The sequence below is a fragment of the Saimiri boliviensis genome, chromosome 1, assembly GCF_048565385.1.
Source record: "Saimiri boliviensis isolate mSaiBol1 chromosome 1, mSaiBol1.pri, whole genome shotgun sequence".
In the NCBI taxonomy this organism is placed as follows: Eukaryota; Metazoa; Chordata; class Mammalia; order Primates; family Cebidae; genus Saimiri; species Saimiri boliviensis.
The window spans coordinates 91008985-91025893 of record NC_133449.1 but is presented as its reverse complement, the minus strand read 5'-3'; the positions used below and the strand labels follow the sequence as shown (position 1 = coordinate 91025893).

At 46.5% G+C, this 16909-nt stretch overlaps 1 protein-coding gene across 1 annotated transcript in view; it reads left to right on the top strand.

Moving 5' to 3' along the window:
- SH3RF3 (SH3 domain containing ring finger 3) overlaps window positions 1-16909 on the top strand; it is a 360128-nt gene that overhangs the window by 205456 nt on the left and 137763 nt on the right. Inside the window, exon 2 of the mRNA XM_010333743.3 lies at window positions 1526-1801. Coding sequence (XP_010332045.2) covers window positions 1526-1801 — 276 coding nt within the window. The remainder of the gene's footprint in view (window positions 1-1525; window positions 1802-16909) is intronic.

Sequence of the window (16909 nt, the reverse complement as noted above, 5' to 3'; positions counted from 1 at the left end):
ATCCAGAATGAGTATTATTGGAAGCAAACGGATTTTTTTTTCTCTTCGAGTTCTGCAATGAAAAATCCTCTGGTGTTACTGTTTAATTGGTTAGTGGTGGCTGTTTGTCAATTTGCCAGCAGGCTCTCTCTTAACTGCTGTCTTTGACGTTTGCTGAAACATAAATGTAGAGTGATTGAGTTGCCAACATGCTATTAAGTCCTCTACAAAGAGTTTTTCGATGTACTACTGCTTCAGGCTTTTGTGTTGCTATTGATTGATTCGAATACTGAAGAACTCCTTGGCGTTCGCAGCCCTGGTGAGAAAATGCGGCTTCTGGTAGGAAAATCGTTGGGTATTGACACCAGGACAATGCAAGGCTTTCCTTTGGTTTTCCTCCCACACAGGATTGACCTCTGGCAAAGCTCTCACAGTTGAGTGGGTACTGGCCACCCATAAAGAAAAGGGAGAGAGGCCAGTGTGGCCAGATGGTTTTGATGAGATAGGGCCACTTAGAGAAGCCCAGGAAGTGGACGAAGACATCACATCAAGTTTTGGAACTCTTTGATAGGCTTCTGATTGCTGACGAAGAGAAGCCTAGAATCTTGTTTGGGTTTCAGAGCTAGTCACGATTTGATACTGAGGATGGCAGAACAGGTGTAGACAGATTGGTTAACCTCTGATGGATACGAGAACATCACTGATGTTAGAAGGATACTGTCTTATGCCCTTGAAATTGTACTTCTGGAACAGACTGCTACACATACATGTAGCAGAAAGCTGTGTGTCATGGTTGGGGGTCCGTGATGGCTGGGGACTGCTTGTTAGAACCCCTGGTGCCTGGGCACGGCCTCTATGCTCCACACAGTCTGTCTCTCATGATCCTCATGTGTGCGTGCTACTAGCCCTGAGTCCGCTGAGTGGGACACTTGACGAGGAATGCCATGCACACCTGCTGCTCAGCTTCAACCCCTGGAGCACGCAGCGAGTTGCTGTGACTAGTCAGTAGATGAAGAAAAGAAAAAATTGTTGGATACTTGCTAGAAATCTGGCAGCTTCTTAGACTAAAATCCCTGAGAAATAGGAACCAATGGAATATGATTGTGCATGGATTATTGGGTAATAAATTTTTAGCCCAGACCCCCTGGGTTCATATTCCACCTACTGCTCCTAGGCGTGGGCCTTGGGAAAGTTACCTTCTTTCTCTGTGTCTCCATCTGTAAATGAAGATAAGCCAGCACCTAAGCCAGCACCTACTTCAGAGTCCTTTTTGCACAGATTGAGGTGGTCTGTGTGGAAGGCCCTGGACAGTGTCTTGTTTAAGAGAAATTGCTATGATGGGGACCCTCTTGTCTTGGTGGGGCCTTGGAATGTGTGTGTTTCTGTGACAGACTTTTTCATTACAATATTTTCCACTCTCGGGGCACTCTATATGCACCCCCAGGACACAGAAAGCCCCTGGGAAGCCCCGGGCTGCCCCAGCAGATCCACCTGGGGCATCGGGAAGGGGCATTCTCGGTGACCACGTGCTGTCTCTTGCTTGCAGAATCCCTGCCTGCTTCCCTATGGCAAGGCCCTCTACAGCTACGAGGGGAAGGAACCTGGAGACCTCAAGTTCAACAAGGGGGACATCATTGTCTTGCGGCGCAAGGTGGATGAGCATTGGTACCACGGTGAGCTGCACGGCACACAGGGCTTCCTCCCAGCCAGCTACATCCAGTGCGTCCAGCCCTTGCCACACGCCCCACCCCAGGGAAAAGCACTTTATGATTTTGAGATGAAAGATAAAGACCAAGACAAGGACTGTCTGACCTTCACCAAGGTAAGGTGAGCCCCAGGGTGGGCCCCACCAGCTCGAGCAGCCTCTGGCCACCCAGCCTCTTCCCAGCCACAGGCCTGCAGCCAGCCAGTGTCTTTCCTCAGAGTCTGAATCCTGGCTCCTCCCAGAACCCTGGGCAAATGACCCAGCCTCACTCCCTATGCCTTCATGAATGGGGTGGTGGTTTTTTGGTTGAATGCAATGGAGGGCACCAGCCTGACACACAGCTCCAGTCTATAGCTACATGGGAGCGTGAGATAATACGAGCCTCCATCAGCATCAGAACGCTCAGTTAACCCGAGTCATGATTCTAAGCACTAACAGGTGCAGCAGAATGACGCCTTTCCAGAACTCCTGGGGTCCTGTAAGAGGAGTTCATCAGGGGAAACTGCTACAGAGACCCTGGTCAGCTCACAGGGAGGTGATAGCTGGGGCCTCACATCTGTGCATGGAATTCCATGTTCCATACTTCGCAGCCCTGTCCTTTAGGGCACCTGAGGCAGAGCAGACCAGGTGCACAGAAAGCCATGTGAGCAAACATCTGGGAGAAAACAAAACAGCACTGACAGGTGAAATTAGGCAGGAGGGCTGGGAGCAGTGCAGAAGCGGCTGGTTCTGGCTGTCCTGGCAGTTGCTGTTGAATAATTTTCTGTACCAAGTGCTCAGCCAACAAGCTCACACTTGGTCTTTACAGCTGTCCCAGGTTCCAGGGGAAATAGTTGGAACCTTGTTTTCTCCATGTGCGAACCAAAGTTCTGAGAGGCTTTGTAACTTATCCAGGTTGGTTGCTGGGTCCTTCCTCCCTCCGCTTCCTCTTCCTTTCCATCTTCATCTCCTGTCTCCTGTGTCTCCTCCATCCCTTGCCCCTCCTACACCTGCTCCTCGCCACGCCCAGATGTAAATAACAGAGCCAGAATCCTAATGCAGATCTCTGATGTTAACACTCACATTCTTCCACCTCCCTGCACGGGGAGTTCTTCCCTTATGTTGGCCTCACGGTATTTTAGATGCTCTCTCCTCAGTCTGTCTTGCCTGTGTCTCTCTATGTCACTGTTTCTCTCTCTCTCTCTCTCTCTCTCTCTCTCTCTCTCTCTCTCTCTCTCTCTCCCCCCCACACACACACACACACACACAGAATTGTAAATAACAGATCTAGAATTCTAACTCAGATCTCTGCCTCTAAAGCCCATGTCCTTCCTGCTTCTGAGAGGCCACTGCTCTCTCCCCCATCTGCCAGGTGCAGAGCTCGGTGGTGGCACTGTGCTCTCTGGAGGGCGGCAAGAAAACCAAGCACACCATTTTTGAGCAAAATTGGCATGTCCTGCACACGGCTGCTATTTATGTCTTGTTCTATTGTTCAGCCTGACAGTGAATAATCTATTTTTCATTCAGGGATTCAACTCCTTCTCCCTTCCTTTTATCAAGGTGTTCTGATGCAAATTCCGATTGTCATCTGGCTGCACAGCTTCCCAGGAAGCTGCACTGGGGCCTCCCTCCCTCCCCGCTCAGTTGGAGGGTGAGAGTAGCAGCTTCCTGGGGCTGTTTGTCAGACACACAGAACCCCACCTTGCTTCTCTGTTCAGTGGACCTTTTCCCCCCAGCCCAAGAGAAGACCTGGGGTCACTGGTACCTCAGGTGGTCCCTCATGACCAAGAGTAGGGACCTCTGAACTAACTCTCAGGGTCTGGTCAGGGGGTCTTGCTAAGTAGTTAGATCCCATAATGGCTCCAGGCGCCTCCAGGCTTGGCGGGCTCCATCTGCAGAGCCCAGGCCCTCCTCCTGGGGCCTCGCAGGAGGAGGCTCTCCACTCGGGAGAACCCACTGTGAATGGGCTGTCGCAGGGCCCTGGAACCTGTGGGCAGGCCCAGCTTCTCTGGGCAGAAGTGACTACCTGCCTTTCCTGCCATCACCATATAACCTGCTGCATTCCACGGGCCTCTGCCCAGGATGTGCAGTGAAGGCTAGAGTCCACTAGACAAGAGGACAAAGGGCACCTGCCTATTTATTGCCGGAAACATGCTGGGCCCTGACTCCGCGTCAGGTACTGTGCTGTGTCCATGGACGCAGTCGGGCCTGCTGCCCACCTGGAGCCCAGAGTCAGGTGCGGGAGACAGGCCAGTGGAGAAGTGTGCCAAAGACAGGCCAGAGGCTCATGAGCTGCATCGGATCACCTGGGGCACCTGGGCATTTAATGAAGGTTCCCAAGTAGTCAGTGATGGAATTCCATGTTCCATGTTTAACAGGAAACAGTGAAATTAGAGCCATCAGGCTTAGACTTATTCTGTGGTTGCCATGTGGGGTGGGGGTAGCCGAGCAGGGATCTGTCTGTTCCCGAGTGGGCAGTGTCACCGTCAAGGTGGGCGTGGTTGCCCAAGCTCTCTGGAAGGCGATCTCCGGGTTGAATTGAGGGCGGAGGCACCAGCCGAGGGAGGCCCAGCATGCTGTTTCAGGATCTGTGACGGCTCCCATGGGAGGCGAGGGGGAGTGTCATATCACAGATTCTTTGTTCAAGGACTTTCTTTACTTGAATCCTGTGAGTTAATGTAGAGCATTAGAGTCCCCTGCTTGTGATCCCTAGAGGGACTTGTGCTGTAACACTGCCTTCCTGCCATGCCCATGTGCCCACTTTCACCGTGTGATCCCCACGGGGCAAGGCCGGGCAGGGAACGGCTATCTCTCCTACCTGTCCTGTTGCATCTCTCACTCCAGTGTCTGAAAATAAAGGCCCCAAGAGACATGGGCAACTCCACGTGACTCTGCTTAGTTCCTGTTTTCCTCCACGGTGGGTCTGACCCACCCCACTTCCCCCATGCCTGGCATGCAGCCGAGACACACACTCTGGCTCTGACAACCTCCATGTGAATCAGACCTCCAGGAACCAAGTGGTTCCTGTGCTGCAGCAGAGGTGCTGGTTCATGGCCTCCTCTCTCGGGAATGTTTTTATTCTTTGGATATGTTCCATCCCCGAGACAACGAGGAAAGAAGGGTCTCTGAAAGCTATTGTAACCCCCCTTTACACGGCATCACTGTGGCAAACTGATGGAGCTTAAAGCTGGTGGATCAAAGCAAGATTTTTATCTTTGGTGTTTGCTTTTGAATAGTTCTGTTAAAGCGGCATTAATTAAAGTCCTTCTAAAATCTAGTCTTTGCTTTATTTTAGAAGAAAATGAATAATCAGTTTTTGTAAAGCAGCTTTAAGAAGAATGATTTTTTTTTTTTTTTTTTGAGACAGAGTCTCACTCTGTTGCCAGGCTGGAGTGCAGTGGTGCAATCTCGGCTCACTGCAACCTCTGCCTTCTGGGTTCAAGGGATTCTCCTGCTTCAGCCTCCCGAGGAGGTAGGACTACAGGTGCCTACCACCATGACCCGCTAATTTTTGTATTTTTGGTAGAGATGGGGTTTCACCATGTTGGCCAGGGTGGTCTGCATCTCCTGACCTCATGATCTGCCCACCTCAACCTCCCAAAGTGCTGGAATTATAGGCGTGAGCCATTGCACATGGCCAGAAAAATGATATTTTTTTACTTCTTGTTAGTCCCACTCCAGAAAGCTTGGCATGTGCAAGTAAAAAGACAACGGGCAAGAAGAACTGGGGGCCCAACTCTGCCAGCTGGTTTCTGAGGAGCCTCCATACATGCTGGGCCAGTCACCTGGGAGAGGCTGGCCTTGGTGGGACCTTGCAGTGAGGGCCCCATGCCAACTGTGTGACTTAGGGTGACACATAACCTTGCTGTGCCAGGAGCACCTCATCTTCCCGGTCAGAATGCCAATGTGCACTCTGGGAGGTGCCGAGGACCATGCTGAGCCTAGGGCTTGGAGCACAGGAGGGGACTGTGAACTACTCCATTCTTTGAGCCACTCACTCTATATTATCTTACTTAGTTCACCTGCAAGATTTGGCAAGGGTTTACCGAGCCTCTATTCTGTAACTTTCAGTTCATGAGAATGTGGTCATCTTATTACCTGGCAGCTGCATTTGCTGTGCAGGGCCTGAGCTGCCCTTGAGTTCCAGCTGGGATGCTCAGGAATCCTCAAAGGCCACGGGGTTTTCTCAGAGAGTGCCCACCAATCATGGAATCAATTTTGCACCCGACTGCAGTGGGGCCCCCAGACTTGCCACATCAACCCTAATCCCCACCAGGGGTGCCACTTGAAGGAGCCACAGGGCTTTGTGGCTGCAACCACTGCACTGTCCTAACTTTCATCCCACCCCCACCCACCCCCAAGTTGTCCTGATCTAGTCAGACTGTAAGACTCTTCCGTGTGACCTTCTTATGCTCCTGAATGTTTAGTCATTTCTCAAAAGCATGGGAGTCCTTACCTTTGTGAATTAACCCAGCATTAATTCGAAACTCTGCTCTTCTGATCCCAGAGACAGACACAGATGAATAAAGATCAAACTTAGAGTTTAGACTCTAGCATGAGGTAGACACAGATTCAAGTCATGGCACTTTTCTTTAATAATGTATGGCGACTCTGGAACATTTACTTAGTCTTTGAGTTGCTTTTTTAAGCTATAAATGGAGTTGATATTAGGATTAAGTGAGCAAAGGCATTTTAAAACCCAAGCTCAAAATAGGCATTCCAATAAATATTTGCTGTCTGTCCTCTCCTTTCTTCCTGTCTCAGGAAAAGTTGCTCTTCCGTCAGATGGTACATATCACTTTTTTTATTAGCCCAGAGTACTCACAGGAAAGTAGGCCTCCCTCCTAAAGCCAGACTGCATGGAGAATGCGAACTTGCAGGACTGGTCTGCTGTTTTCACTTTCCTGGTGGCTCAGTCTCAGAGAGGACTGCCTGGGGGCAGCAGTGCTCAGCCCCTTGTGTCGAGGCCAAGGGCCCCTCACCAGGAGAGCCAGCCAATGGGCAAGCCTCTAAATGTGCAGTGTCATCTCTGCTTCTTCCTGACTCAGAACTGAGATTGCTTTGGGGCCTGAGAAGATGAGGAAACTTTAGCTTTACCTCTTTCCGTATCATATACATGAACCAATGCGAGATAAACTCATGCAGATCTAGGGGGTCCACGTCATTCTTTCCCTTCCTGGGCACCCAGCTTGGGCTACTTTACCATAAAGTTATCCAGGAAACTCAGGGAGCCAGTTTTCCTTTTTGGCTCCTTGCTTCGTGGATTTCTCCTCCCAGGCTCGGCGCACCTGCAGCCACCTCTGTACAGAAAGGGGCCTACCATGAAGGAGGCTCAACTCGCAGGGCACAGGGCAGAGGGGAGCAGAGCAGCCTGGCAGACATTGTAGACCACCCTTGCCCAGCCCCTCTGACAGCAAAGGGGGGTTGGGGAAATGGCACAGATAACAGTTTTGATTTGCAGGCAAAGCTTGGGCTGTGTCTGAAGCTTTGCCAGAAATGATCAGAACCTACACCACATGTGAACTCCTCTCCCTACAGACATGCCTGGCTCCTGGGAACCATCCTGGCTCTGGTCACCGCAGGTGCCCCACCTGCTCTCCACTGGGTGCCTGACCCATCTCTCAAACCTGGGCCACATGGAGCCTCTGCTCAGAGCCCTCAATGGGCAAAGTCAGTGGTGCCCATGAGACCCCACCTGACGCAGTCCTTGCTCCCTCAAGGGCTGGATCCACTGCCGGCCCCCCGCTTATTTCCTGCGCAGCTGCACTGGCCTCCTGGTGGGTTCTCCCTGCAGCCGAACCCACAGCCTCCCTGTGCCTGTGTGGCTGCCTCCCCCAGCTGCGGTGCCCCCACCCATTTATAGCTTGGTCCTCATCCTCAGCAAATCTCTGCTGGAGGTGGGGGCTACTCTCTCCCCCCGTGGAAGGGAGCATCCCACAACCAGGCTCCCTCTCCACACCCCTTTTCCTGAGAAGTAGGTGTTCACAGTCATGTGACACCATCTGCCTGAGGGTGGGTTGAGACCCCTCCACTGCCTGGCCCCAACACAGGGAGGTAAGGGGCACCCGGAGAGACATGGAGGGAAACCTTGATGGGTGAGTAGGTGCCCTCTGTCGCCTGGCCAGAGCCGGCAGGCCTGCTGGAGGGAGTGCCCCTGTCTCCTCACCCAGGCTCCTTGGTCCATTCCTTCACTCTTCAGATGTTTATCAACCTTGGACTGTGTACCCAATGCCAGTGAGGTGGGCACTGCCCTTAAGCACTCACAACCCACGGATGTGGGGACAAGATGAGAGTGTCCCCTGCCTGTGCGTGCATGCATGTGTCTGTGTGCAGTGGGGGCTGCCGGCAGTGAGAGGGTGTGACCTCTGACCTCTCCTCTTCTACCTGTGGCCATAGAGTCTCCTCAGCCCTGAGACTCCCTGAGGGGTCTGCCTCTGCCTCCCTCTGGAGTTCAGATATGTGATATGATGGGAAGGAAGCCCCTGGTTGCTCTGGAAAGTCAGAGCCCCCTGAAGCCTCAGTGACAGCAGGACAAGGAAGCAGGGCCAGCCTGCCAGGTGTGGGGCTGATAGCAGCTAACAGTTCAATAAGAGCCTCACCATAGATAGCAGTCGGCTGTCAGAGGCACAGTTTTGGGTCATTTCTGCACCAAAAGTCTGAGGGAGTTTCTGAGCTTTTCCTTTTTTAATTTTCCCTTCTCCCTGAGACACGGAGTGGGTTGGGCCCTCTGTGTGGCTGGCCTGCATGCTGCCAATGGACACTGCCTGTATCAGGCTGGGCCACTGCTGTGGGGTGGCCTTGTGGAGCAGGCAGCCCATACCCCTGCAGGCCCAGAGGCTGAGAGGGACCCGGCAGGGCCAGGGGCTTTCTCTGGGCTCCAGCTTGTTACTGCTTCTGGGAAACCACTCGACTACATAGGAGCTGGGAGAAGTGGGGGCGTTCAGGTGACCTCCAGGAGAGCAGGGCTGTGGGCCACTCATGGGCATGCAGCGACTGCTTTTGGCGTTTTATGTGTGATTTTCCCACACAGCTTGCTTAGGTGGGGGAAGTCTTAGGCACTGGATGTGGGTTTATCCAGAGCTGCTGAGGGAACTCTCCAAGGTTTTCATTGACTGTGCCATTCCATGCTGAGCTCCCAAATGCCTGATGTGTGAGCTGCGACATTTGCCAAGATGTGCCTTTAAAGTGATGTCAAAGGGCAGTGTGCTCCGCCAGCCACCTCCAGTGGCATCCTCGAGGGACAGGGAGGGTGAGTGTCGGTGCCCTGCCTGCGGCCTCTGTTCTTCACAGAGGCACATCTGTGTCCGCGGCTTTCCTTCCCCCCAGGTGGAAGTGAACACACAGACTTCGGAAGAGGCAGGTAAATTAGTTTAAAATGCAGTTTAAAGACCCTTTGTAGATGGTAGGTGCTACTGTGTCACCTGAATCCTTTGCAAATGTATTATCTACCAAGCCTTAGGAAGAAAGGCGATGTAGTTTTTTAATAACCACTTTATGGTTATAGCTCAGACTGACAATCATTTAGGACCATGCTGAGACCACCTGAATACAAAGGAGAGCCACTGCCATATGGCAACGGCATTTGGTGTATTTTCAAACTTGGAAATACCAGGGAATAGGGAAAACAGCATATGGAAGTCTACGGGCTCACAGTGAGTAATGAACACTTGACATGAAACCTATAAATGAAACTGAGCTTTGTATCTGAAAGAGAAATGATGTCAGGGAAACAAGTTTCATTCATAAAATTCTTGAATGCTGCCATATTGTCTGCCTCATCTGACTCTTGGTGATGCCTGTGGTTTGTGCTTTGGTGTAGTTTTCTCATCTATAGCAGGCAAGGGCTGGTGAACTAGGACTCACTGGCCAAATCCTGCTTGCCACCTGTTTTTGTAAATAAAGTTTTATTGGTACACAGCCATAATTCATTATGTGCTGTCATGCTATAGTGGAGGGCTGAGTAATTGACCTATAAATTTCCAAATAGTTACTATCCAGCTCTTTGTAGAAAACGTTCCTGACCTGTGACATAGAGCACAGCACTATCAGGGCCAAGGGCATTTCAGCATGGCTTTCCTCTTCTACCATTGGGAGCCTCCAGTATTGAATGTGCATCTGTTAGGAGGGAGTTAGTGGAGAGCCTGGGGACACCCTCCTCTGTGAAGCAGCAACTTAACATTCAGGTCCAGCCTATGCAGATCAGTCTTGCTATCTTCATATACAAAGCCCATTTGGTGTTTTGAGGAAGGGTATTTGTCCCTATACTAATGAGTCTGCAAAGTAGGTATTTCCTTCTTCCTTGTCCTTCTGAAAGCAATGTCTCCAGGTTTTTGTAACAAGATGACAAATCAGAGACCTGTTGTGGTCAAGCCACGAAAAGTTGCCATTGTTTCCCTGGTCCTGCATTGGGGTGGACAATCATTATTGCTCCAGAACACACCAGATCACCAGATTTGTGCTAGTAGCCCTAACGTGCTACAGTGAATGTTTTCATTGCCCAGAATGCAAACATTCCTCTTTGGGGATTGTAATTATTGTGGGAGTTTGGGTTAGAGGCAGAGCTGGGGACTCTTCTTTGACATTCTTAGAGTTAATTATGGATTTTTAGGTGTAGGGAGTGGCTGACTGCCTGTACCCCAGTATGCTCCCAGCCCAGCCTCTGCACCAAAATGACTGCCAACTAAATCGGAGCATTCTGGTCCCACCACCCTCCTGAGGTCCCAGAAAGCCACAGAAACCAGAAATTCCCCCACTGATATTTGAGCCAGAACGGACACCTGCCACAAGGTGCCACCACACTGCAGCTAGGTCTGTGTTGGATTTGCCACTCTAGCCAGATGGAGCCGTGGCAGGGTTCACTGCTCATTCACTAATCTCACAGTAGCACAACACTCAACATGCTTGTTTTAGACCCCACATGTTGCAGCATGGTGGGGTTTTCATGAGCTTTCACAGTACCAGATGCTGACCTCTTTACCAGCAGGTCCCCTCCTCCTCCTCCTTGGGAGAGGTTAGTTTCTTCCTTAGCCAAAGGCCCTTCCTGAGGCTTGACACTTAGGAGATGCTTGAATATACTGGTGGTATGATGAGGAGCAACTTGACCCTGCTGAACACTAGCAGTGCTGGCCAACTCCTGGCCTGTGAGGTGCACCCATCTTTAAACAGCCCTACCTCACATGGAACCTGCCCACATCAAAGTAATGTGCTGATCTTGGTGCAGATCCCACCCTCCTGGGTGACTGAAACTAAGCCTTGTTCTTCAGCATGGTAATGATGCCAAAGTTTAAAGACAGTGATTATGGCCCCCACAGTGCTCTCACTTCCCAGCTGAGCCACCCCACCTCCTTCCCTGGCTTGCCGTGACTTGGTTCCCACTGTTCCCGCAATGGTCTGCTTCTGCAGCACAGATGTCCTGAAGAGACATGCTAGCACTGAATGCAACATCCAGATAGACTCTTGCCTTTTCTAAAAAAGCTTTTTTATTATGTTATATATAATATATATTTAATAATTATATAATGTACCGGAAAGTCCACTAATCATAATTATGCAGCTTGATGATTATCACAAACATATATTCCTACCCAGTGATGACATGATGCACACTGGGGCTCCTGTGCCTCTGACGGTTACCAGCCTGCCCTCCCTGCTTGTCTACTAACACTACAGATGAGTTGTGTTTGCTCATGAACTTCAGATCAAGGAATCATGCAGGATTTATTTTTGTGTCCAGCTTTGTTTTCCCTCAGTTTTATATTTGTGAGCTACACCCATGTTGTTATAGGGCACTGTAGTTTGCTCATTTTCATCGGTCTATGGTGCTATTTTAGGTTTTTAAAAAATAGACGTATTTTTTAGAGCAGTTTTAGGTTCACAGCAAAATTGTGCAGAAGATACAAAAATTTTCTATAAACTCCTGTCCCCATATACACAGCCTCCCCCTTATCAGCATATAGGGTGCACTTATTACAATCAATGAGCCTATACTGACACATCATTATCACTCTAAACCTATAGTCACTCTTGATGCAGAGTCTACTGATTTGGACAAATGCACAATGTCATGTATCTGCCATTAAAGGACCATACAAAGTAATTTCACTGCCCTGAAAATCCTCTGATCTGCCTATTCATCCCTCCCTCCCCCACCACTCCTGGCAGCCACTGACCTTTGTATTGTCTTCATAGATTTTCTTTCCCAGAATGTCATACAGTTGAAATCATACAATATGTAGCATTTTCATAATGGTTTCCTTTACTTAGCAATTTGCACTTAAGATCCTTCCATGTCTTTTTATAGCTTAATAGCTCATTTCCCTTTTTATCATTGAGTAATATGTCATTATCTGGATGTACCACAGTTTGTTTATCCATTCACCTACTAAATGACATCTTGGTTACTTCTATGTTTGGGTAATTACAAATATAGTCACTCTAAATATCTGTATGCAGGTTTTTGTGTGGACATAATTTTCAGCTCCTTTGGATAAATACCAAGGAGTGTGATTACTGGTTAGCATGGTAAAAGCATGCCTACTTTTGTAAGAAACTTCCAAACTGTGTTCCAAAGTGGCTGTGCCAATTTGCATTTCTGTGAGCTGTGAATGAGCATTCCTGTTTCTCCACATCCTTATCAGCAATTGATGTTGTCATCAGGGAAATGCAAATTAAAACAATAATGAGATATCATTACACACTGATTAGAATTGCTAACTCTGTGTAGTGATATCTCATTGTTGTTTTAATTTGTATTTCCCTGATGACAAACGATGTGAGCATATTTCCATATTCCTATTTACTACCTGTATATCATCTTTGGTGAGGTGTCTTCTTTGGTGAAGGTCTTTGACTCGCCGTTCAATCAGACTGTTTTCTTATTGTTGAGTTGTAAGAGTTCTTTGTATAATTTGGATGAGAGTCCTTTATCATAGGGGTCTTTTGATAATTTTTTCTCCCAGTCTGTAGCTTGTCTTTTCATTATCTTGACAGTGTCTTTGGCAGGGTACAAATTACTAATTTTAATGAAGTCTAGCTTTTCAATTCCTTCTTTTGTGGATCATGCTTTTGGTGATAAATCCAAAAAGTCATTGCCAAACCCAAGGTCATCTAGATTTTCTCCTACAGTATCTTTTAGGAGTTTTGTAATTTTATATTTTCCGTTTAGGTCTGTGATCTGTTTTGAGTTCATTTTTGTGAGGGGTGGAATGTTTTATTTTTAGATTCATTTTTACATATGGATGTCTAGTTTTCCTCCCACTGTTTATTTTTAAAACTATGTTTTCTCCATTGTGTTGTCTTTGTTTTTTTGTCAAAGATCAGGTGACCGTATTTATGTGAGTCTATTTCTGGGCTCTCTTCCATTCCATTGATCTGATTATCTATTGTATTGGCAGTAACAGACTGTCTTCATTACTGTAGCTTTATTTTCAGTCTTGAAGTCACATAGTGTTGGTTCTTGTTTTTCTTCAACATTTGTTGGCTTTTCTGGGTCTCTTGCCTCTCCATATAAACTGTATTATCAGTTTCTCCATATTCACAGAATAACTTGCTTTATAGATTTTCTTTCCCAGAATGTCATACAGTTGAAATAATAAAATATGTAGCCTTTTCATAATGGTTTCCTTTACTTAGCAATTTGCATTTAAGATCCTTCCATGTCATTTTATAGCTTAATAACTCATTTCCTTTTTTATGATTGAGTAATATGTCATTATCTGGATTGTTTTGACTGAGATTGTGTTAAATCTGTACACTAAGTGGAAAATAACTGACATCTTGACAATATTGAGTCTTTCTATCCATGAACATGAAATATCTATTTATTTAGTTCTCCTTGGATTTCTTTCATCTGAGATTTTTAGTTTTTCCTATGTAGATCTTAGACATATTTTGTTACATTTATACCTAAGTATTTCATGATACCATTTACATTTATACCTATTGTAAATTCTATCATGATTTAACTTTTAAATTTCATTTGTCCATTACTGGTACTGGTTGAGCATCACTAATCTGGAAATTTGAAATCCAGAATGCTCCAAAATCCAAATTTTTTTTTTTTAAGTTTAAGATGCCAATTTATTGCTAGGGACAATGTGATTACAGAAAAAAAAAAAAAGGAAGAAGAATTTTAAGGGACTGGACAGGAAATCAAGACATTAAATGGAATCTTCTCCTAACCATTATTGACCTTGATCCAGTTCCTGGATCTCAATTTTCTCTCTTTTTTTTTTTTCATTTTTTTTTATTGCATTTTAGGTTTGGGGGTACATGTGATGAACATGCAAGATTGTTGCATAGGTACACACATGGCAGTGTGGTTTGCTGCCTTCCGTCCCCTCACCTGTATCTGTCATTTCTCCCCATGCTATCTCTTCCCACCTCCCTACCCCCCGCCCCTCCCCCATTTCCCCCCAACGGACCCCAGTGTGTAGTGCTCCCCTCCCTGTGTCCATGTGTTCTCATTGTTCAACACCCGCCTATGAGTGAGAATATACAGTGTTTGATTTTCTGCTCTTGTGTCAGTTTGCTGAGAATGATGGTTTCCAGGTTCATCCATGTCCCTACAAAGGACGTGAACTCATCGTTTTTGATGGCTGCGTAATATTCCATGGTGTATATGTACCACATTTTCCCTATCCAGTCTATCGTCGTTGGGCATTCGGGTTGGTTCCAGGTCTTTGCTATTGTAAACAGTGCTGCAATGAACATTCGTGTGCACGTGTCCTTGTAGTAGAATGATTTATAATCCTTTGGATATATACCCAGTAATGGGATTGCTGGGTCAAATGGGATTTCTATTTTTAGGTCCTTGAGGAATCGCCACACTGTCTTCCACAATGGTTGAATTAATTTACATTCCCACCAACAATGTAAAAGTGTTCCTATTTCTCCACATCCTCTCCAGCATCTGTTGTTTCCTGATTTTTTAATAATCGCCATTCTAACTGGTGTGAGATGGTATCTCAATGTGGTTTTGATTTGCATTTCTCTGATGACTAGTGATGATGAGCATTTTTTCATATATTTGTTGGCCTCCTGTATGTCTTCTTTTGTAAAGTATCTGTTCATATCCTTCGCCCATTTTTGAATGGGCTTGTTTGTTTTTTTCTTGTAGATCTGCTTTAGTTCTTTGTAAATTCTGGATATCAGCCCCTTGTCAGATGGGTAGGCTGCAAAAATTTTTTCCCATTCTGTTGGTTGCCGATTCACTCTACTGACTGTTTCTTTTGCCGTGCAGAAGCTGTGGAGTTTGATTAGGTCCCATTTGTCTATTTTGGCTTTTGTTGCCATTGCTTTTGGTGTTTTGGTCATGAAGTCCTTGCCTACGCCTATGTCCTAAATGGTTTTGCCTAGATTTTCTTCTAGGGTTTTTATGGTGTTAGGTCTGATGTTTAAGTCTTTAATCCATCTGGAGTTAATTTTGGTGTAAGGTGTCAGGAAGGGGTCCTGTTTCTGCTTTCTGCACATGGCTAGCCAGTTTTCCCAACACCATTTATTAAACAGGGAGTCCTTTCCCCATTGCTTGTTTTTGTCAGGTTTGTCGAAGATCAGATGGTTGTGGGTATGTTGTATTTCCTCTGAGGCCTCTGTTCTGTTCCATTGGTCTATATATCTCTGTTTTGGTACCAGTACCATGCTGTTTTGATTACTGTAGCCTTGTAGTATAGTTTGAAGTCCGGTAATGTGATGCCTCCTGCTTTGTTCTTTTTGCTTAGAATTGACTTGGCTATGCGGGCTCTCTTTTGGTTCCATATGAAGTTTAAGGTGTTTTTTTCCAGTTCTGTGAAGAAGGTCATTGGTAGCTTGATGGGAATAGCGTTGAATCTGTAAATTACTTTGGGCAGCATGGCCATTTTCACGATGTTGATTCTTCCTAACCATGAACATGGAATGTTTCTCCATCTGTTTGTATCCTCTCTTATTTCGTTGAGCAATGGCTTGTAGTTCTCCTTGAAGAGGTCCTTTACGTTCCTTGTTAGTTGTATTCCTAGGTATTTTATTCTCTTTGTAGCAATTGTGAATGGCAGTTCGTTCTTGATTTGGCTCTCTTTAAGTCTATTACTGGTGTGTAGGAATGCTTGTGATTTTTGCACGTTGATTTTGTATCCTGAGACTTTGCTGAAGTTGTTTATCAGTTTCAGGAGATTTTGGGCTGAGATGATGGGGTCTTCCAGATATACAATCATGTCATCTGCAAATAGAGACAATTTGATTTCCTCCTTTCCAATTTGGATACCCTTTATTTCTTTTTCTTGCCTGATTGCTCTGGCTAGAACTTCCAGTACTATATTGAATAGGAGTGGTGAGAGAGGGCATCCTTGTCTAGTGCCAGATTTCAAAGGGAATGCTTCCAGTTTTTGCCCATTCAGTATGATATTGGCTGTTGGTTTGTCGTAAATAGCTTTTATTGTTTTGAGATATGTTCCGTCAATACCTAGTTTATTGAGGGTTTTTAGCATAAAGGGTTGTTGAATTTTGTCAAAAGCCTTCTCTGCATCAATTGAGATAATCATGTGGTTTTTGTCTTTGGTTCTGTTTATGTGGTGAATTACGTTTATGGACTTGCGTATGTTGAACCAGCCTTGCGTCCCCGGGATGAATCCTACTTGATCATGGTGGATGAGCTTTTTGATATGCTGTTGCAATCGGTTTGCCAGTATTTTATTGAAGATTTTTGCATCTATGTTCATCATGGATATTGGCCTGAAATTTTCTTTTCTTGTTGAGTCTCTGCCGGGTTTTGGTATCAGGATGATGTTTGTCTCGTAAAATGATTTGGGAAGGATTCCCTCTTTTTGGATTGTCTGGAATAGTTTCAGAAGGAATGGTATCAGCTCCTCTTTGTATGTCTGGTAGAATTCAGCTGTGAACCCATCTGGACCTGGGCTTTTTTTGGGTGGTAGGCTCTTTATTGCTGCCTCGACTTCAGACCATGTTATTGGTCTATTCAGGGTTTCAGCTTCTTCCAGGTTTAGGCTTGGGAGGATGCAGGTGTCCAGGAACTTATCCATTTCTTCCAGGTTTACTAGTTTATGTGCATAGAGTTGTTTGTAATAATCTCTGATGATGGTTTGGATTTCTGTGGAATCTGTGGTGATATCCCCTTTATCGTTTTTTATTGCATCAATTTGGTTATTCTCTCTTTTCTTTTTTATTAATTTGGCTAGTGGTCTGTCTATTTTGTTGATCTTTTCAAAAAACCAGCTCCTGGATTTATTGATTTTTTGAAGAGTTTTTTGTGTC